The sequence below is a fragment of the Salvelinus fontinalis genome, chromosome 22 (genome assembly GCF_029448725.1).
Source record: "Salvelinus fontinalis isolate EN_2023a chromosome 22, ASM2944872v1, whole genome shotgun sequence".
NCBI lineage: Eukaryota > Metazoa > Chordata > Actinopteri > Salmoniformes > Salmonidae > Salvelinus > Salvelinus fontinalis.
In genome coordinates this window covers 171,401-193,000 of record NC_074686.1, presented here as the reverse complement: position 1 = coordinate 193,000, position 21,600 = coordinate 171,401, and the positions used below count along the sequence as shown (strand labels likewise).

The window sequence follows — 21,600 nt, the reverse complement described above, 5'->3', positions numbered from 1 at the left end:
ACACGGTCATGTATAAAAATGCGGGTCTCAAAGGAGCATAGGGGGTTTAAAGGGTGTGTGTGTGTTTGTGTCTCAGCCACCAGATCTCAACCCAATTGAACACTTATGGGAGAGTCTGAAGGGGCGCCCTAGACAGCGTTTTCCACCGCCGTCAACAAAACCCGTGGAAGAATGGTGTTGCATCCCTCCAATAGAGTTCTAGACACTTGTAGAATCTATGCCAAGGCGCATTGAAGCTGTTCTGGTGGCTCGTCGTGGCCCAACGGCCTATTAAGAAACTTTATGTTGGTGTTTCCTTTATTTGGGCAGTTACCTGTATATCCTTGTTGTTTCATGCTTGGTGCAGTTTTCTTTACTTCACCGATACCGATGCTTCCTCCCCCCATTCCACAGGCCATTCTTCATTGTGTGCACCCATGAGTCATGAGTGAATCTGTGCCTCTAGGGCACACGGGATGTCTGACAACCCCCCATGGGCCGTGGATAGCAAAGGGCAGCAGAAGTAATAGTGTAATCTATTATACGGTCCCTCTCTTTCTCTCCCTGTCTCAGTTTCTCTCCTCTCCCCTTCCCTGCATCAGCACTTCATGAGAACGAATGAGGAGTGGAGTTTAACTATGCACATTCCTGGGCCCCCATGCAGAGCCCAGCACTTTCTCAATTAGACGAGAGACCATCTGTCCTGCTGATTCAACCCCCCCCCCCCCCCCCCCCCCCCCAACGGAGCTACTTCCCCACCACACACATCCCAGCCAAAACCAACCTCACCTATCTATCACCTCGCTCGCTCACTCACACACAGACTAGTTCTCCCCTCCATCAACTCTCTGCTCCAGTAGACTGTGTATATCACTGTGCGGCACAGACAAATCCGGAGATTGGACCCAAGAGGCATATTTTTATGCACGCACGCACACACACACACTTTGTCAATTAAGATGTTTACACAAATCAATCAGGTGGGGCTATTTTTCTTAAAAAGGTCCCCATCCCTTTTTGTCCTCTCATGCTCTCCTCCTTGGCTCCACCTCCCAGGGAAGCAGAGGGACACGATTAGGGAGGGGGATAAGGAGAGAGAGAGAGCAAAAGAGAGTGGGGGAGAGCTGACTTGTGTCTAGAATCAATCAGTTGTTTTTTTTCTTCCACTCACTCACTGCATTTTTCCAGACGGCATGTGCGAGCTTAGGCTCTGGACCTCATTTCCTACCCCCTATCTCTCTGTCCTGCTCTTTCTGACTAACTCATTCATACCTTCTCATGCTTTGTGGATGTGAATCAGGGGAATTCCTGCCTCTGAATCCAATCTTCCTGTCCGTGCTGCCTCTCCTCTTATCCCTATATCCAGGACCCTCCAAAGCCGGTCTGTCTCAGCACCATTAGAAATGTGGTGCTCTGTGGCACTGGTTGCCTGTGGATTCTCTGCTTTGGTCCAGGGTAGGTCTGCCTCTCTATTTACTCTCTCTGACTACATTGCAAGATTAGAGTTACAAAGCCAGAGGGAAAGACTAGGAAAGGATCACTGGAAAGGAGGAGAGGAGGATTGAGAAGTGTCTGTGTATTTTTGTGTTCTCTCAGTGTTTGTGCTCTTGTTTTATGTTGGTCTGTGTGTATATGCCTACCTGTGTGCCTAGTGAATACAGAAGTCTACAGTTATTCAGAACCTGATGTGATGTGGTCCTCAACGTAAAATACATGTCTGTTGCAGGGACGGACAGAAAAAGAAAGAGAGAGAGTTGGTATATAAAGCGAGAGAGAGAAAACGCTGCCATCATAAATGTCACAACCTCCCTCACTCTTTCACCCTCTATTTTCTCCAAAATCTCTGTGGACAGAGTGCAGTATCAATGGGATTGAACCAGCAGGGAACAGACAATTATCAATGGTGGCACGTCAATTGAACACCATTATAGATCTGGTTCGATCTTGCTTCCTTGTTATGTATGGACATGTTGCTGCAACAAAGAGAGCAGAGTAGCTGTAAGCAGCAGGACAGATATCTTGCTAAGGGAGAGGAGAGTTATTACTACATATCAGAGGCAGCCTGCCCTGCAACTATGTAAAGAGCTACTGAACTTTCCTCAACGCAAAATCGTGAATCATTTCCTGACCGTAACCTTTTGTAGAGATTCTTGTTACTTTCCCGGTGAAAAATGGTTAAAGTCCTCTTGACACACAGTGGTAAAGGATAATAAAACAGCTAGAAGTACACAGACCACTGACAGAGCGCTTAATATCTGTTTGTACACCAAATGGATCTGAAATGACACGCAACAACTAAACACACATAGGGCAAAATAGTAGGACTAAAGTTATGGGCTAGGTGGTTAAAAGACAAAAGCAAATACACTAGACAAGACAATACCCGAATGGCGCAGCGGTCTAAGGCACTGCATCTCAGTGCTGGTAGGCGTCACTACAGACCCGGCTTCGATTCCAGGCTGTATCACTAGCCGTCATTGGGAGTTCCATAGGGCGGCGCACAATTGGCCCAGCGTTGTCTGGGTTAGGGTTTGGCCGGGGTAGGCCGTCATTGTAAATAAAAATGTGTTCTTAACTGACTCGCCTAGTTAAATAAAAATAATAAAGTAATATATAAAAGATGCTGACAAGAATATGCTAAGTCACATCTAAAATATTTAAAATCCACTGACTTTATAGCTGACACACCGGATTGTCAAACGTTTGCCTGCCGACAGTACTTACTTTAGCACCTCTGAACAGTGTCGACAGTCAATCTCTTTTGTGTTCACACAGCATAGACCTTGACGTCGTCAGCCACTCAGCCTCGTTAAAATACTCCAAACCAGAAGGTGCTGCTTAGTTTATGGTCTAGATTTCAATGTTAGCTAGCTAGCTGCACTAATGTTACTATTTTGTAGAAAGCCCTTGTTGATACTAGCCATATGGTCACAGCTAGGTAACTACCTAGCAAGATGGCGAAGAAACTATTTAATTCACTCTCCATAATCCCATACTGCCAGTGCTAACCCATAGCCAAATGTTTAACTAGCTAGCTAAAGACACTGCTCTAACTCGGAAACACAGGCAGCTGTTTCATGGAAACTAATCCATTGGGATTTAATTATAATGCCAATACTAGCTAGAGTTGGAGATTGGAGAACACATCGGGAGGGATCTTAGACCATTCCTCCATACAGAATATTTCCAGATGCTTGATATCCTTCATTTGCATTTATGGACTGCCACCATCAATTCAAACCACAGGTTTGTTCGGAGACTGTTGATTTTGTGGCCAATTAATACTTTTTTTGTGGGTTTTGATGTCTGTTTAGTGTCAGTGTCTTGCTGGCAGAAGCAACCAGGACCTGGCAGAAGCAACCAGGGTTTTGACAAAAATATCCTGGTAATGTGTAAAGTTCACGATGCTGTTGACCTTAACAATGGCCCCAGGACCAGTGGATGCAAAATAGCCGCATAACATTAAAGGTCCATCCAATTTGACAGTAGGTATAGGGTTAGTTTCTGCATATTAACCTTTCTTTGGACACAAAACCTATCACTGGTGTGTGTGGCTAAAGAGCTCCATGTCCATGTCATCCAACAAATGTAAATGCCTGGAGTATGCGAAATGGCATTGGAACTTGGATTGGAACTGGTGCTGTGGTCAGATGACATGAAAATAGAGCTCTTTGGAAATATTCTGAATGGAGGAATGGTCTAAGATCTCTCTAAGATGTGTTCTCCAATCGAATGAAACATTTTAGAAAAAGGCTCATTGCCGATATCCTCGAAAGTTGAGCTATTGAAAGGTATTGAAAACAGGGGTGCTAATAACTATGACCCCTATCTTTTTGAGAATTGTTTTTATTACTTGTTAAACAAAATGTCCTAATTTTTGGGAGAATACAATATATCTCAGTATTTGTATTATGTATTTTATACATTCTTTTTTGTTATTTTTTTTTATCAAGGGTGCCAATAATTTGACCTGACTCTTATCTAAATGAGTCTCCACAACACTATTATGAAGCAGATCCTTTGAACATCATGCCTTATTTAATGATTCACCCACGCTTACTTAAATGTGTAGTGCTTCACGGGTTTTACACTTACGAAACTGCTTGATTATTCATTAGTTAAGCATTGATAAGGTGTGCCTACAACTTTCGCTGAGGTTCCTCTCATCCTCCACTAATTTCCCCGATTCCTCCTCCGCTATTCTTCTTCATCTTTACTTAACCCACATACTTTCCTCTCCTGTCCATGCCCCCTCTTTTGTATATCACCTCGCTTCTGAAATCTTCTACTCTCCTTCTCCCTCTTTCCTTCCATCTCTCTCTGCTCCATTCTTCTCTGTCCATTTTCCTTTCTCCTCCCGCGGGGCAAAAACTGGTTGCATCAACGTTGTCTTCACATAACTTCAACAAAAACATTTAATGTGATGACGGTGAATCAATGTGGAGAACTGATTGGATTTGCAGAAAGTCATCAACGTAAGGGGATTTCGCATTTTGTTCACCCAACTTTTAACCTAAATTCAATCAATGACATGGTGACATTTTTTGTTGATTTCCCGTTGCATTCACGTTAGTTGATAACTCAATCAAATGTAAATCAAAACTAGACGTTGAAATTACGTCTGTGCCCAGTGGGCGGTCCTCTTCACGCACCCTTTTTTTTCTCTTCTATATCGCCTTTTCTGAAATATTTTCTTAAATCTTCTCTCTCTGCTCCCTTCTTCTCCGTACATTTTCCCCTTTCCATGGCCCCTCTTGTCTTCATCACCTATATTCTGAATCTCCTACTCTCCTTTTCTCTCTTTCTTTCCATCTCCCTCTCCTCCTTTCCACTCTCAGTGTCAGTTCAGGGCCCTCACCAGAGGACCTTGTTGAAGAACCTTCTGAAGGACTACAATCGAATGGAGAGGCCGGTGGGCAATGATTCACACTCCCTCACAGTCTTCTTCACTATCAGTCTGATGCAGATCATGGATGTGGTAGGGACCAATGTTCATATTACATTTATGTTCTTTTATCCGTCTGCTTGTCAGTACGTCGACCTGTCTGTTGGTGTCTTCGTCTATACCTGTGCAAACTCTGCCCTGTTAAAGTAAATATTCCACTGCAACTTCAAAAATGACACAGAATTCTTTGAGGCATGTCTCTCAATATAGCTCCTTGGAATAAGAATTGACTCAAAATGATTTACATATTATAGGATGAGAAGAATCAGGTCCTCACCACTAACATCTGGCTTCGGATGGTAAGCACAGCACAGCTTCAAGTGAACAGCTGTCGGAGTGAGAGTGAATGTATTGTATCCTCAGTGGACCTTCTTAGTTATATATTCAGTTGAAGTTGAATTCAATTGCCATGTCCAATATATCCAGTCTGAGTCTGTCTTCCAGAGCTGGTTTGATCATTATCTTCAGTGGAACCAGACTGAATACCCTGGAGTGAAAAACCTTCGGTTCACAACTGACCAGGTGTGGACGCCAGACGTCCTCCTCTACAACAGGTATACCTATGGTCCTATTCATATCGTCACGCAACACATGCATGTGTTTTATGGTTTTAAAACACTACTGTCCAGAGTTTGATCCACCCGTTCCTTTCTCTATCCTCAGTGCAGACGATGACTTTGACTCCTCCTTCAAGACCAACGTGTTGGTCAACTCCAGTGGCTTCGCGGAGTATCTCCCTCCAGGTGAGTCCCTTTCTATCTTTCCTACTCTGCTGATGTTACATACAGTATCAGTCAAAAGTTTGGACACACCTACTCATTCAAGGGATTTTCTTTATTTTGACTATTTTCTACATTGTAGAATAATAGTGAAGACATCAACACTATGAAATAACACATATGGAATCATGTGGTAGCCAAAAAAGTATTAAACAAATCAATATATTTGACATTCTTCAAAGTAGCCACCCTTTGCCTTGATGACAGCTTTGCACACTCTTGGCATTCTCTCAACCAGCTTCATGAGGAATGCTTTTCCAACATTCTTGAAGGTGTTCCCACATATGCTGAGCACTTGTTGGCTGCTTTTCTTCACTCTGCGGTCCAACTCATCCCAAACTATCTCAAATGGGTTGAGGTCGGGTGATTGTGGAGGCCAGGTCATCTGATGCAGCACCATCACTCTCCTTCTTTGTCAAATAGCCCTTACACAGCCTGGAGGTGTGTTGGGTCATTGTCCTGTTGAAAAACAAATTATAGTACCACTAAGCGCAAACCAGATGGGATGGCGTATCACTGCAGAATGCTGTGGTAGCCATGCTGGTTAAGTGTGCCTGGAATTCTAAATAAATCACCAACAGTGTCACCAGCAAAGCAGCCCCACACCATCACACCTCCTCCTCAATGCTTCACGATGGGAACCACACATGTGGAGATCATCCGTTCACCTACTCTACTCTCTGGTTTCTTTGTAGCAATTCGACCATGAAGGCCTGATTCACGCAGTCTCCTCTGAACAGTTGATGTTGATATGTGTCTGTTACTTGAATTCTGTGAAGCATTTATTTTGGCTGCAATCTGAGGTGCAGGTAACTCTAATGAACTTTTCCTCTGCAGCAGAGGTAGCTCTGGGTCTTATTTTCCTGTGGCGGTCCTCATGAGAGCCAGTTTCATCATAGCGCTGGATGGTTTTTGCGACTGAACTTGAAGAAACTTTCAAAGTTCTTGAAATCTTCCTGATTGACTGATCTTCATGTCTTAAAGTAATGATGGACTGTCGTTTCTCTTTGCTTATTTGAGCTGTTCTTTCCATAATATGGACTTGGTATTTTACCAAATAGGGCTATCTTCTGTATACCACCCCTACCTTGTCACAACACAACTGATTGTCTCAAACGCATTAAGGAAAGAAATTCCACAAATTAACTTAGACACACCTGTTAATTGAAATACATTCCAGGTGACGACCTCATGAAGCTGGTTGAGAGAATGCCAAGAGTGTGCAAAGCTGTCATCAAGTGTTTAACACTTCTTCGGTTACTACATGATTCCATATATGTTATTTCATAGTTGTGATGTCTTCACTATTATTCTACACTGTAGAAAATATAAAAAATAAAGTAGGTGTCCAAACTTTTGGCTGGTACTGTATATATATATTTTTTTTTTAAACTTTGGTAGTGTCCTTTTCTGTATCAGTGGGTATGTGTGTCTCCCTATCTGTTTTGTATAATCTCTCGTGGACAGACGCACGTAACATAAATGGTATCATAGTGTCTGTCAACAGACTGTGGAATCACACAACTAACGGAGAACTTTGTTCCGGTGCGCAGATTTTGTCACTGATCATTTGGAAAAATCCCGATTTCGCAGGTGTTTGCATCTTTTGAATTTCTGAAGGGGAGGGGACATTTGGCCCATAGACTTGTCCATAACTTGCAGACAGAGAGGAGTGGAGCTACCGATCTGCTTCTGCTGTTCGTTCTAATATCTTTTCTAACACATCTGCACCAAGAACTTAATTTAGCATCTGACGCAATTACGCAAGATTTTAGTTCTGGGTTTCCGATTATTCTTAATTATGACATCAATATTTGAAGCAGCATCCTCAGCTACTGTAGCAACAAATCCCAATGTGCAGTGTTTCTTCTATATGGGAGATATTTACCCCTCTCATATTTTAAGACCACATTGGTTGAATCCTCTCAGACCTCCCCCAACCCCACATTAAAGACTTCTGGAATCCAGTCCCTTGTGCCAGACTAAACCAAAATGGCCTTTTGAAGTCAAGTCAAGGAATGGGTGCAAAGAAATTCCATAATTTCTTATTCAGTGGATATGTTTATTTATAAGGTGTTGTATGTAAACATAGTTGGCTAATTAAATGTTGTCAGAAGGGGTGATATGGGGCTGTGTCCCAAATTGCACCCTATTCCCTATATAGTGCGCACATTTTAACCAGGTCCCATAGGGCGCTGGTCGAAGTAGCGCACTACGTAGGGTGCCATTTGGGATGAAATCATGATGATGATGTGCATGGAGAATTGGGACTGCGACACACACAGGAATGCTATACTGTACAGAATATCAAAGATCTGATCTGGCCTCTCATCATAAAAGTAATTACTGGGGTCCATTTGGCCTCCATTTGGTCTGGAGATAAAAGACTATGGGCTCTGTATTGCCAGGGAGGGTTTGCGAGCTTGACTCCTGGGTAAATAATTAAAAAGCAGCAACCCTCTGGAGCTCTCGTGGTTTTTAAAATGTTTAGAAATTGTTTTCATAGCTCAGATGAGATATATGATATAGAACTTTAGGTGGATGGTAACGTTTGGAAATAGTTTTCATATATAGCTCCGATATGATGCGTGGTGTATTGGCAGGATGGTGTCTTAGGCTTGTTCCCAAATGGCACCCTATATAGGGAATACGGTGCCGTTTGGGACAAACACTAAGGGAACGAAAATAGATTTTGAATGCTGAGGTGATCCATCTTGTTTCCTGTGCAGAGGTTGTTTTTCAGGGAATTTCACCAGAGATTTAAGATATACTGTATTTTTTTAAGTAAAGAATCTTGAGATATTGGTTGCTGTTTTAGAGGACATTTTGGTCAACGATTGTTGCTTGTCGGATCAGCTTTTAGAGTAACCTAATTATTAGCTTAGAGGATCTGTTACAGAGCTGCAGGAGAGCAGTGAATTACACATGGAAGTAAATGTAGCTTTTAGCTAATCAGTTTAGTTTTAGGTTTAATGAATCTAGAGAAAACAATAAGTTATTACAGAGCCCTTACCACAGCACAAAGAGGTGAATTGTATATTGGACTGTTCATTGTTGACAATTTCACGGCTCAGAGACTATAAAGCAATGCCATTATGAGCGGGGAAAAAAACAACTATTGAATGAAACTACATTTGAAATCTTGCATTGGGAATTTGATATGTGAAGTGACTAAGTTTTATAATTAATGCTGGTTTTAATTTGGTTTGATTGTCAACTTCTAAACCATTAAAATAGCTTTTCAGACCCTTCTCTGTTTTTCTAAAGCTTAATTTGCATGTCTTGTGACTCATAATGAATATTTTTGTGTGCTGTTTGGAAGACTACTTTGGCATTTTGGTTGTGTGCACTACTGGAAAACTCTACAGGCTTGATTTGTTCATTTCAGTTTTTACTTTGCCAGCGATCTCTCTGTGCATCGATTGTGTAGCACTTTGTGTGTCTGTGTGTGTGTGGTTCTGTATAATGAAAAAGTTGATCTGATTATAGTCTGAATAAGCTGTCTGCAGAGTCGAGATCAGTGTCACTTTCTATATGGCACTCTCTGGGTACGTCCCACCAATATATCTCCTTTCTCCTGAAGTGTAGACTCATTTACTACCTCCCATAAATCTAAAAGCATTGGATTGGTGGAGGCAGGGGCCAGGCTAGAGGGAATTTACACAAGTCATTTCCTTTAAAATCAGTGAAGGGAAGTGAACAATTGCAATATGGTAAGAGGGAGAGATAATTGGGACGTAGTCATTCACTCTTGTACTGTTGTCATGTTTAACTGTTGTCATGCTTAACTGTTGTCATGTTTAACTGTTGTCATGTTTAACTGTTGTCATGCTTAACTGTTGTCATGTTTAACTGTTGTCATGCTTAACTGTTGTCATGTTTAACTGTTGTCATGTTTAACTGTTGTCATGCTTAACTGTTGTCATGTTTAACTGTTGTCATGCTTAACTGTTGTCATGCTTAACTGTTGTCATGCTTAACTGTTGTCATGTTTAACTGTTGTCATGTTTAACTGTTGTCATGTTTAACTGTTGTCATGCTTAACTGTTGTCATGTTTAACTGTTGTCATGCTTAACTGTTGTCATGTTTAACTGTTGTCATGTTTAACTGTTGTCATGCTTAACTGTTGTCATGTTTAACTGTTGTCATGCTTAACTGTTGTCATGCTTAACTGTTGTCATGTTTAACTGTTTAAGTGCACTCCTCCAGAGTGCTTCAAAATAGGTGCCAGAACAAGAAGATACAGTATGTGCAAAGTAACATTTTTAAAAGTGTAAGTGAACAACAAGTAAAATGGCTATAATTTGCTCTCACAATCTCCCACTGTATGGATGTCTACACAGTGTGCGAAACATTAGGAACACCTTCCTAATATTGCCCTCAGAACAGCCTCAATTTGTTGGGGCATGTACTCTACATGGTGTCGAAAGCATTCCGCAGGGACGCTTCCCACAGTTGTGTCAAGTTGGCCGGATGTCCTGTCCGGGTGGTGAACCATTCTTGATACACATGGGAAACTGTTGAGCGTGAAAAACCCATCAGTGTTGCAGTTCTTGACACACTCAAACCGGTACTACCATAACCCATTCAAAGGCACTTCAGTCTTTTGTCTTGCCTATTCACTCTCTGAATGACACGCATACACAATCCGTATCAATTGTCTCAAAGCTTAAAAATCCCTCTTTAACCTGTCTCCTCCCCTTCATCTACACGGATTGTAGTGGATTTAACAAGTGACATCAATAAGGGATCATAGATTTCACATGGATTCACCTGGTCAGTCTATGTCATTGAAATAGCTTCTTAATGTTTTGTACACTCAGTGTATATCTCCTACATGTCACTCTTTGCATCCCTTTTATCAATCTCTTTCCTTGTACGTCAGGGATTTTCATGAGCACATGTAACGTGGACGTACGTTGGTTCCCCTTCGACATCCAAAAGTGTGAGATGAAGTTTGGCTCGTGGACGTACGATGGCTGGCTGATGGACCTACAAATGAACGAGGCCGACATCTCCGGGTACATGTCCAACGGGGAATGGGACCTAGTGGGTGAGTGGGATTGGACTGCCCTCCTACATTTCTGCTATCAATTGCTCAATTTAAATTGTCAACTAAGCTAGAACTTTTATGAAAATTCCCACTTTATTCTGTCCCTTACTTTTTTCTCTTTTTTTCTCACCTCACTCACTCAAGGAGTGCCAGGCACTCGTAGCGAGGTGTTCTATGACTGCTGTAAGGAGCCCTACCCCGATGTGACGTTCGTTGTGACCATCCGCCGGCGCACTCTCTACTACGCTCTAAACTTGCTCATCCCCTGTGTGCTGCTGTCCTCCATGACCCTGCTTATCTTCTTACTGCCTGCCGACTCTGGGGAGAAGATCTCTCTGGGTAAGCAGAGAGGATAGGGTGGATGATCCAAGAGTGATAGATATTTTTCTAAAAGAAACAGAGACGAGAGGATGGAGGACAGCAGCATAGAGAGGAGGAGAAGGGGAAAGGCATTAGAGAGTGAAGGGGAATAAGAAGAGGATGGGAGGGGAATAATGGTGATGGGGAAGAAAGGATGACAGGGGAGAGAGAGTAGATTGATTCTAGTAAATGGTGAAAACTAAAGAGTGGAGGAAAACAAAGAAGACCTAGAAGAGTTTTGGGGATGTGTAAAACGTTTAACCTGATTTGAGGATGCATTACAGTGCATTGTATTACTGGAAAAGATGCATAATCCCTCACACACCACAGCCAATTAACCTATTGATGTAATTAAGCCCAGGAATCGATTAGGGAGAGAGAGCTTACATACACAGCCTTCCAGGAATTCAGCTTGACACCATGGTTGATGAACAGGTTTTAAGGAATTCGGTGCCAAGATACAGCCTGGCTGATACCCGGTTATGTTGTACAACACAAGCTATGTACCCAATACCCACCGTGGTGTGGAGAGGCAGTTTTCTTTTAAACTCTCATCGAATCTCAATGTTAAGGGTAGAAATGCACCCAGTTTTGCCTTGGCGCTGATTGATTATCACCCCAAAAAATATTCCCCCAGGGAAGTTGAGACCTCTTTCTGTTTAGATTTGAAAACTAACAGTTGTAAAGCAAGAGGGCAGCGCTCACAGGCTATTTGTATGTGTGGGTGTTTCAGCGAGACAGACGTAGAGGGGAACCAACCAGTGTAAAAGCACAGCTCCCTTCATTATTGAGGCACTATCTCTGGCCCAAATGGCACCTTATTCCCTTTATAGTCTACTACTTTTGACAAGGGCTCTGGTCAAAAGTAGTGCACTACATGGGGAATAGGGTGCCAACATCAAAGGAGCCTCTCCAGATGCTGAAGTCAGGAGGACTTAGAGTTTGGTATCAACCAGGCTTGCCAAGATAAGCATATGGCCTTAAATGAGAGCCACTGTCCATCTCTTCGGTGACATTCTTTAAAGTTAAGTTCTACATTTCCTCTCGACCCTTGAAGTGACACTTGTTTAATCTATTGAGCGAACAGGGCCGACTCACTTGAAAGATGTTTGTTTTATCGGCTTGCTTCTGCAAGGTACCAGTTATGCCAAGAAAGCACTTGGAAAATGTGGGGGGAAAAAAGAAAGTGGGACAGAGGTAATGGGAGGAGATGAAGATTAGATCTGGTGAATGAAGAGTGAGATGGGGAAGAGAGAGGGAGCATAGACAGCCGGGGTAGATGGATTGCTAATATAGGGTAAGCATATGTGTGGGTTAGAAGTAAGGCTCTACTAAGGGCAATTGAAGAAGAGGAATGGTCCAAAAGTAATTCACTTTGAGTATATTACTCTGTCACACTTTGCAATTTGCATCAGATCGAACCAAATCTACTCATATGAAGTTGAAATCAATTACGTTGGCTTGACTGGCAAAGAACATAAAATATTTGCCAAGCGAGATGCCTATAAGGTTTATCTTTACAAATGTGGATTTCTGGAGTCTCGCCCGGGATCAAACCTGATTGAGGCACAGATGTTAATAAATGTGTGATAAGTGTGAAGAGTGGTGTGTGTTATAGTTGTACTGAGTAGCACACAGATTTTATTACCCCATGTCAGTTAAAATGGAGATTGTGCTCAGCAGCCACTCACGGTTTTATACATTTTCAATATCTTCCTCTCTCTGTTCAGGTATCACTGTGCTGCTCTCGCTCACGGTCTTCATGTTGCTGGTGGCAGAGATCATGCCAGCCACTTCAGATTCCATCCCTCTCATAGGTGTGTTCTCATACAGTTTGTTGTTTTGACTCTGTACTTCTGCACTTTGGATTTGAAATGATACAATGACTATGGGGTTAAAGTGCAGAAGGTCAGCTTTCATTTGAGTGTATTTTTTATCTATTTCGAAATTACAGCACTTTTTGTGCATAGTCCGCCCATTTTAAGTGGACCAATACACTTATATATGTATTAAAGAAGAAAGAAATTTGTTGGATGCATTTGCTGTTTGTTTCAGATTATTTTGTGCCAAATAGAAATTAATTCTAAATAATGTATTGTGTCATTTTGGAGTCACTTTTGTCAATAAGAATAGAATATGTTTCTAAATACTTCTACATTAATGTGAATGCTACCATGCTTACAGATAATCGTGAATGAATCATGAATAATGATGAGTGAGAATGTTAGAGGCACAAATATCTTATCCCCAAGACATGCTAACCTCTTACCCTTACAATAACATGGGAGGTTAGCATTTTATGGGGGTATGATATTTGTGCGTCTGTAACGTTCTCACATCATTATTCACGATTCATTCAGGATTATCCGTAATCATGATAGCATCCACATTAATGTCGAAGTATATCCAAAGTGCTGGAGTATATAGCCAAAACAACATGTAACTGTCATAATACTTTTGGAGCTCACTGTATGTGTGTTAGAGTGTAGTGTGTGTGTGTGTGTGTGTTTGAAATAATTGTCCCAAATGTTGGTTAGGCACTGGTGATCTAACCATCTGTTTGTCCTTAATTGTAATTGACTAAATAAATCGTAAAGATTCAATGCTGGAAATGATGTACGGTGAGCTCACTGCACGGTGAGCTCACTGCAGCCAGACAGATGAGTTGCACCCCTTTGACTACTAAAACACAAATCCAGCCCATTAAAGCCCAAGAAAAATGTCATGATCAGCAAGAAAGCCACTGTTAGCATTATTGTTATTACAAATGGCTTCCTCTCTCTACTCTTAATTGTTTTCTCTCTTTCCTGCCCCCCTTTCAGGACAGTACTTTGCCAGTACTATGATCATTGTTGGGATGTCAGTCATAGCTACAACGGTGGTGCTGCAGTATCATCACCACGACCCAAACGGAGGACAGATGCCCAAATGGGTAAGGCCAGACCTCATGCTGTCCAAAGACAGTTATATTTGACATTTTAGTCATTAAGCAGATCTTATCTTATCCAGAACAATTTTGGTGGGGCTTTACCTAGCAAAGACTTGTACATGACCTGGAGACAGTGGGTTTGGCGACGAATATGTAGTGAGGGCCAGCCAACGAGAGCATACAGGTCGTAGTGGTGGGTAGTATATGGGGCTTTGGTGACAAAACGGATGGCACTGTGATAGACTGCATCCAGTGGGCTGAGTAGTGTTGGAGGCTATTTTGTAAATGACATCGCCGAAGTCAAGGATCGATAGGATAGTCAGTTTTACGAGGGTATGTTTGGCAGCATGAGTAAAGGAGGCTTTGTTTGCAAAATAGTACATTTACATTTACATTTAAGTCATTTAGCAGACGCTCTTATCCAGAGCGACTTACAAATTGGTGCATTCACCTAATGACATCCAGTGGAACAGCCACTTTACAATAGTGCATCTAAATCTTTTAAGGGGGGGGGGGGGGGGGCAGAAGGATTGCTTTATCCTATCCTAGGTATTCCTTGAAGAGGTGGGGTTTCAGGTGTCTCCGGAAGGTGGTGATTGACTCCGCTGTCCTGGCGTCGTGAGGGAGTTTGTTCCACCATTGGGGTGCCAGAGCAGCGAACAGTTTTGACTGTACTTCCTCAGTGGTAGGGAGGCGAGCAGGCCAGAGGTGGATGAACGCAGTGCCCTTGTTTGGGTGTAGGGCCTGATCAGAGCCTGAAGGTACTGAGGTGCCGTTCCCCTCACAGCTCCGTAGGCAAGCACCATGGTCTTGTAGCGGATGCGAGCTTCAACTGGAAGCCAGTGGAGAGAGCGGAGGAGCGGGGTGACGTGAGAGAACTTGGGAAGGTTGAACACCAGACGGGCTGCGGCGTTCTGGATGAGTTGTAGGGGTTTGATGGCACAGGCAGGGAGCCCAGCCAACAGCGAGTTGCAGTAATCCAGACGGGAGATGACAAGTGCCTGGATTAGGACCTGCGCCGCTTCCTGTGTGAGGCAGGGTCGTACTCTGCGGATGTTGTAGAGCATGAACCTACAGGAACGGGCTTAGTGGAATTAGTAAGCCGATTCTAGATTTAATTTTGCATTAGAGATGCTTAATGTGAGTCTGGAAGGAGAGTTTACAATCTAACCAGACACCTAGGTATTTGTAGTTGTCCACATATTCTAAGTCAGAACTGTCCAGAGTAGTGATGCTAGTCGTGCGGGAGGGTGTGGGCAACAATCAGTTGAAGAGCATGCATTTAGTTTTACTAGCATTGAAAAGCAGTTGGAGGCCATGGAAGGAGTGTTGTATGGCATTGAAGCTTGTTTGGAGGTTTGTTAACGCGGTGTCCAAAGAAGGGCCAGATGTATACAGAATCTTGTCATCTGTGTAGAGGTGGATCAGAGAAACACCAGCAGCAAGAGCGACATCATTGATGTACACAGAGAAAAGAGTCGGCCCGAGAATTGAACCCTGTGGCACCCCCATAGAGACTTCCAGAGGTCCGGACAACAGGCCCTCCGATTTGACACACTGAACTCTATCTGAGAAGTAGTTGGTGAACCAGGCGAGGCAATCATTTGAGAAACCAAGGCTATTGAGTCTGCCGATAAGAATGCGGGGATTGACAGAGTCGAAAGCCTTGGCCAGGTCGATAAAGACGGCTGCATAGTACTGTTTTTTATCGATGGCGGTTATGATATAATTTAGGACCTTGAGCGTGGCTGAGGTGCACCCATGACCAGCTCGGAAAGCAGATTGCATAGTGGAGAAGGTACGGTGGGATTCGAAATGGTCGGTGATCTGTTTGTTAACTTGGCTATCGAAGATTTTAGAATGGCAGGGCAGGATGGATATAGATCTATAACAGTTTGGGTCTAGAGTGTCTCCCCCTTTGAAGAGAGGGATGACCGCGGCAGATTTCCAATCTTTGGGGATCTCAGATGATACGAAAGAGAGATTGAACAGGCTAGTAATAGGGGTTGCAACAATTTCGGCAGATAATTTTAGAAAGAGAGGGTTCAGATTGTCTAGCCCAGCTGATTTGTAGGAATCCAGATTTTGCAGCTCTTTCAGAACATCAGCTGTCTGGATTTGGGTGAAGGAGAAGGGGGGGGGGGGGGCTTGGGCAAGTTGCTGCAGAGGTTGCTGAGCTGTTGGCCGGGGTAGGGATAGCCAGGTGGAACGCATGGCCAGCCGTAGAAAAATGTTTATTGAAATTATCGATTATCGTCGATTTATCGGTGGTGACAGTGTTTCCTAGCCTCAGTGCAGTGGCCCGCTGGAAGGAGGTGCTCTTATTCTCCATTTACTTTTGGAATTAGTGCTACAGGATGCAAATTTCTGTTTGAAAAAGCTAGCCTTAGCTTTCCTAACTGACTGAGTATATTGGTTCCTGACTTCCCTGAAAAGTTGCATATCGTGGGGGCTATTCGATGCTAATGCAGAACGCCACAGGATGTTTTTGTGCTGGTCAAGGGCAGTCAAGTCTGGGGTGAAGCAAGGGCTATATCTGTTCTTAGTTCAATTCTTTTGAATGGGGCATGCTTATTTAAGATGGCGAGGAAAACACTTTTAAAAGAGCAACCCGGCATCCTCTACTGACGGGATTAGGTCAATATCCTTCCAGGATACCCGGGCCAGGTCGATTAGAAAGAACTGCTCGCTGAAGTGTTTTAGGGAGCGTTTGACAGTGATGAGGGGTGGTCGTTTGACCACGGACCCATCATGCATGCAGGCAATGAGGCAGTGATCGCTGAGATCCTGGTTGAAGACAGCATAGGTGTATTTAGAGGGAAAGTTGGTCAGGATGATATCTAAGAGGGTGCCCATGGTTACGGATTTAGGGTTGTACCTGGTAGGTTCCTTAATAATTTGTGTGAGATTGAGGGCATCTAGCTTAGATTGTAGGACGGCTGGGGTGTTAATCATATCCCATTTTAGGTCACCTAACAGCACGAACTCTGAAGATAGATGGAGGGCAATCAATTCACATATGGTATCCAGGGCACAGCTGGGGGCTGACTTGTTTCTGGAAAGGTGGATTTTTAAAGGTAGAAGCTTGAATTGTTTGGGCACAGACCTGGATAGTATGACAGAACTCTGCAGGCTCTCTCTGGAGTAGATTGCAACTCCGCCCCCTTTGGCAGTTCTATCTTGTCGGAAGATGTTATAGTTAGGGATGGAAATTTCAGGATTTTTGGTGGTCTTCCTAAGCCATGATTCAGACACGGCTAGGATATCACGGTTGGCGGATAAATGGACAGTTAATTGGATAATCACAGCTGAGTTGAAATAGCACAGAATTGCAAACATTGTTAATCTCCAATCAACATTTAATAACCCTAAACCGAGGAACTGTCTCTCTCGCCATCTCTCTAATAGGAGTACAATCTCCATAACTTCACCTACTCAGTGTATAAATTCCAGCGGCATAACCCTCTAATTCAATTAGGCACACCCATTTAGTAACGGGTCGGACCCCCCCCCCTTTGCATCCTGAACAGCCTGAATTCTCCTGGTTATGGAAACATTGCTCAATAGGTATCATGGGACCTAATGTGTGCCAGGAAAACATTCCATATACACCTGTATCGTTGACACCAGGCAGGTTGGGGACATGTTGCTTACGCCAAATCCTGACTCTGCCATCAGCATGATGCAACAGGAACCGGGATTCGTTGGACAAGGGGATGTTTTTCCATTCCTCAATTTTCCAGTGTTGGTGATTGTGTGGCCACTGGAGCTAAGACAAGCGTGGAACCCGGTGTGGACGAGTTGTGCGTTCCGAGACGCCGTTCTGCACCCCACTGTTGTACTACGCCGTTTTTTTGCCTGTTTGTGGCCCGCCTGTTCGCTAGCACGATTCTTGCCATTCTCCTTCGAACTCTCATCAACAAGCTGTTTTTGCCCACAGGACTGCCGCTGACTGGATGTTTTTTGTTTGTCGCACCATTCTCGGTAAACCTTAGAAACTGTTGTGAGTGAAAAGCCTAGGAGGCCGGCTGTTTCTGAGATACTGAAACCGAAGCGCCTACCACATGCTCAGTCACTTAGGTTACTAGTTTTGCCCATTCTAACGTTCAATCGAACAGTAACTGAATTCCTCGATGCCTGCTTTATATAGCAACCCACGTGACTGTCTGTAGGAGCGCGCCACTAAGTGTATATAAATCAAGGAAGCAGCGGAATTGTCTGTGTTCTCAAAACTTGCATTCAGAATGCAGATCGGCATTTCATATTTTTTTCCTAGCCGCTCTCCACTTTAAATATATTATGCACATTGATAATGGTCGACCAGATAATGCTAGAAAACGTCTTCGCCAACTAATGTATAATAGTAGCAGCAGACAGTAGCAATTGGAGCAAAACATGCAAGAATAAATTATCAAGCGATAAAAAGCAAGTGAACCGAGAGAATACATGTCAAAGTATTACTGTGAAGCTTTGTGATTGGTTCACCCAGGTGAGCGTCGTCCCAAAGCTGGGACTTGTTGAACGGCTGGCTCGGTTTTCACAGAGCCATAGGCAGAATTTAAGAAAATAACACAGCAATGACTAGTTCTCGAGGAGAGTTTTAATGTACCACGTTTTTTACCCCATAGCCCTTTCAGATATAAAAAGAAAAGACGGTATATAAGACTGGTTTTGGTCAAAAGGATAAAAGATATGTAAGGAGGAGACAGATGCCGGTGTCTAACTTTAACTCCGTGGTTAGAATTTAAATAAAGCTTTATATCCCCCAAAAGGTAATTGAAAAATTCCTGCCTTAGGCAATTTTCTCATTCTTGTGCTCATGAAAGTAGCGTTGAATACTAAAGGTCAAGTTGAATATACCAGCATCCGCACACACAATCCACAGTGTCAAGCTTTAACTGGCTGAAAGGTTTCCCCCCAAGTGTATTACCAAGTGCACTACCCTTTGTAAGTGTAGTTGTATTCCTCACTAGATGCGTTTTCCTCCCTTGCTATGTATCTATATTATAACATCCTCCGATTGATTCTCCCTTTTCTTCCTTTCAGGTTAATGTGGTCCTACTGCAGTGGGTAGCATGGTTCCTACGTATGAAGCGCCCAGGGGAGAGTGATGACCCAGAGCGACCACCCTGCACCCCCCACCTACGGCGCTGCTCTTCAAGCTCCCAGAGCGGTAGCATCCCTAACCCTCCAGACCCCACGCTCAACCCACTGCACCCCCAAAACCTGGCCCCTCTCCAGGCTGGCCGCCTGCACACGGGTCAACCCCACCTTCACGCCCAGTCCAGCGCCAACAACAACGGAAACCTGCTCTACATCGGCTTCCAGAACCTGGACGACCCCCCACTGCTCCCAGACCACATCCAGAGTTACAGCATCTCAGCCGGGCCTCCTCGAGTAGCAGGCAGCCCCCCTCCACCACCCCCCACCCCCAACGAGGACACTGTGGGCTGCCCTAGCACCATTTCCAGTGGCGGTACCTTTGGAATAGGGGTTGGAGGACAGTACTCAGGAGGGGGTATAGGTGACCCCCAGCTCCAGGCTATTCTGGAGGAGGTGCGTTACATGGCGGACCGCTTCCGTGAACAGGATGAGACAGAGAGCGTGGCCGACCAGTGGAAGTTTGCGGCAGCTGTCATTGACCGGCTCTGCCTGGTGGCCTTCAGTATGTTCAACATCATCTGCACCATCGCCATCCTCATGTCCGCTCCCAACTTTGTCGAGGCTGCCTCCAAGGACTTCTTCTGAGGAAGAAGAGGATGGGGCAGAGGAGAAGAGAAAGAATGAGGGAGAAGAGATGTAGGGGAGAAAGAGCAGGATGTGGAATGATTTTGGGCTTAGTCCAAGAGGGCTATTGTCAGGGACCCTCCTGTCAAGATGAGGGAGGTTCTTTAGAGATGCCTATAGAACATCTCAAGATGTTCTCTTGAAGTCTATCAATGACCTCTGATGAAATGGAACAGGATGGGGTGCGATGAGTTTATGGGCGAAGAATCCAAAAAGGCATGGTTCAACGACTGTACAGGGTGAAGTAAATTGTACTGAATTATGAGGCTTTTTCAAAGACCTTTAAGAAGTGAAGGTGAACAGGAAGGGCAATAAGAAAAGTGGAGCATGGGATAATTCAACCTGAGATTGGGAAGATTGCAGTACTTACAGAAAGAGAGAGAGGGAAATAGACAGATGGATAGGGCTGTTTTATTTGATGTCAAATCCCAGAATAGAAAAAAAGGCAAAGAAAAACTGCATCATTTACTGAACAGGGGACCAGGAGGGAGGGGGAGAGACCGACTTTTACAAGGAATGAGTGTGTGAACAGACAGAGGTTTTCCCTGGAGACAGTGAAGGCGGGAGGGTCAAACAAACTGAACTTGGCCTTGTCTTTGAGATAGACAGAGGAACAAAGCGGATTAGAGGAATGAAAATAATCTCTAATCTTTCATTCTGTCATTTGTTTCATGGGCATCAAATTGAAAGGCCTTAAATATAAAAACATGCAGCCGATTTCCGATCAGTTGAGGTACTAAATGAATTCCCATTTAACAGCCCCATTTCCTTCCCCAGGCCTTATCTTATCAGTGGGTTGCCAGTGTATACCAATCTCCACTTTTTGTCCTACGGTGTGTAGCACTACTTGTGATTGGGCAACTGCATTAGTGTGTAATCAGTGTAATTGCCAGTAATTGTGTTACAGTGGAGGGTCGATCCAATAATGACCCATCAAACAGTCACCTAATAGAATTTGGCAGGTCCTAATAGAGAAGGCTGATCTCATTGAGCTCCAAAGTGAAATCTTAATATACTGTATGTGAGGTCAGCAACTTTAAGAGGAACGTGAAGGAAAGTGATCCTCAAACCTCAAGATGAACACACAAATGACTTGGATGATTGGAATGACACTCATTTTTATATTGCACAATATGGTTGACAATTGATGGGAGTTTTATTTTTCGATATTTTCATATTTTCCAAATTCAACATATACTTACTAAAATATATTTCCTATCGTTATTTTAAAGACCTGAGACAGCTCCCTGGAAGATCTCACATCTCTCGCTCGCTCGATAAACTTGACGCATCTCCTCCCTTCAGTGGAAACCTCAAGCTGGGAGTAGGACTGACTCTCTGGCACACACATGTATAGAACCATTTCCCATCCCGAAATAAAGTATTATTTTTTTACCATCCTTGCCTTCCTCAACGGACACTGGTGCTGATATACGCAAGAGAAAAATGACAGGGGGGCAGAGAAAGTGCTGACATGCAGCGCGCGCCGGACAGGGTTTTAATTGATTACTCCTTCAGGAAGAGAGGAGGGAGGAAGGAAGGAGGGGGTAGACAGGCCATGCTCGGTAATTCAATGGATTTATAAGAGAGGACCAGGGAAATAGCCGCTCGACAAAGCATAACTCAGTCACACAATAACGCAAAATATGTAATATATTAATAGTACATTTTGGTAAATGCACATTTTCAATGTCAAATGGGTTAGCATCTATTGACTGGGATGCTCATTATGTGTCTCTGACATTGTGTACGTTTCAGGCATATGTG

The 21,600-nt window shown here is 43.6% G+C and overlaps 1 protein-coding gene across 2 annotated transcripts; it reads left to right on the top strand.

Moving 5' to 3' along the window:
- The first annotated feature begins 1,028 nt into the window (after positions 1 to 1,028).
- LOC129819496 (neuronal acetylcholine receptor subunit alpha-7-like) lies at positions 1,029 to 21,228 on the top strand. 2 transcript variants are annotated; one of them, XM_055875799.1, is made up of 10 exons: positions 1,029 to 1,434; positions 4,818 to 4,957; positions 5,179 to 5,223; positions 5,369 to 5,478; positions 5,588 to 5,667; positions 10,590 to 10,757; positions 10,902 to 11,096; positions 12,848 to 12,934; positions 13,940 to 14,049; positions 19,093 to 21,228. In XM_055875799.1, exons 1-10 carry the CDS (start codon positions 1,383 to 1,385, stop codon positions 19,792 to 19,794), a joined length of 1,689 nt encoding a protein of 562 aa, XP_055731774.1. In that variant the 5' UTR covers positions 1,029 to 1,382; the 3' UTR covers positions 19,795 to 21,228. The 2 variants fall into 2 exon arrangements, with proteins under 2 accessions (XP_055731774.1, XP_055731775.1); XM_055875800.1 differs by lacking the exon at positions 1,029 to 1,434 and adding an exon at positions 1,687 to 4,454.
- Positions 21,229 to 21,600: the final 372 nt, after the last annotated feature.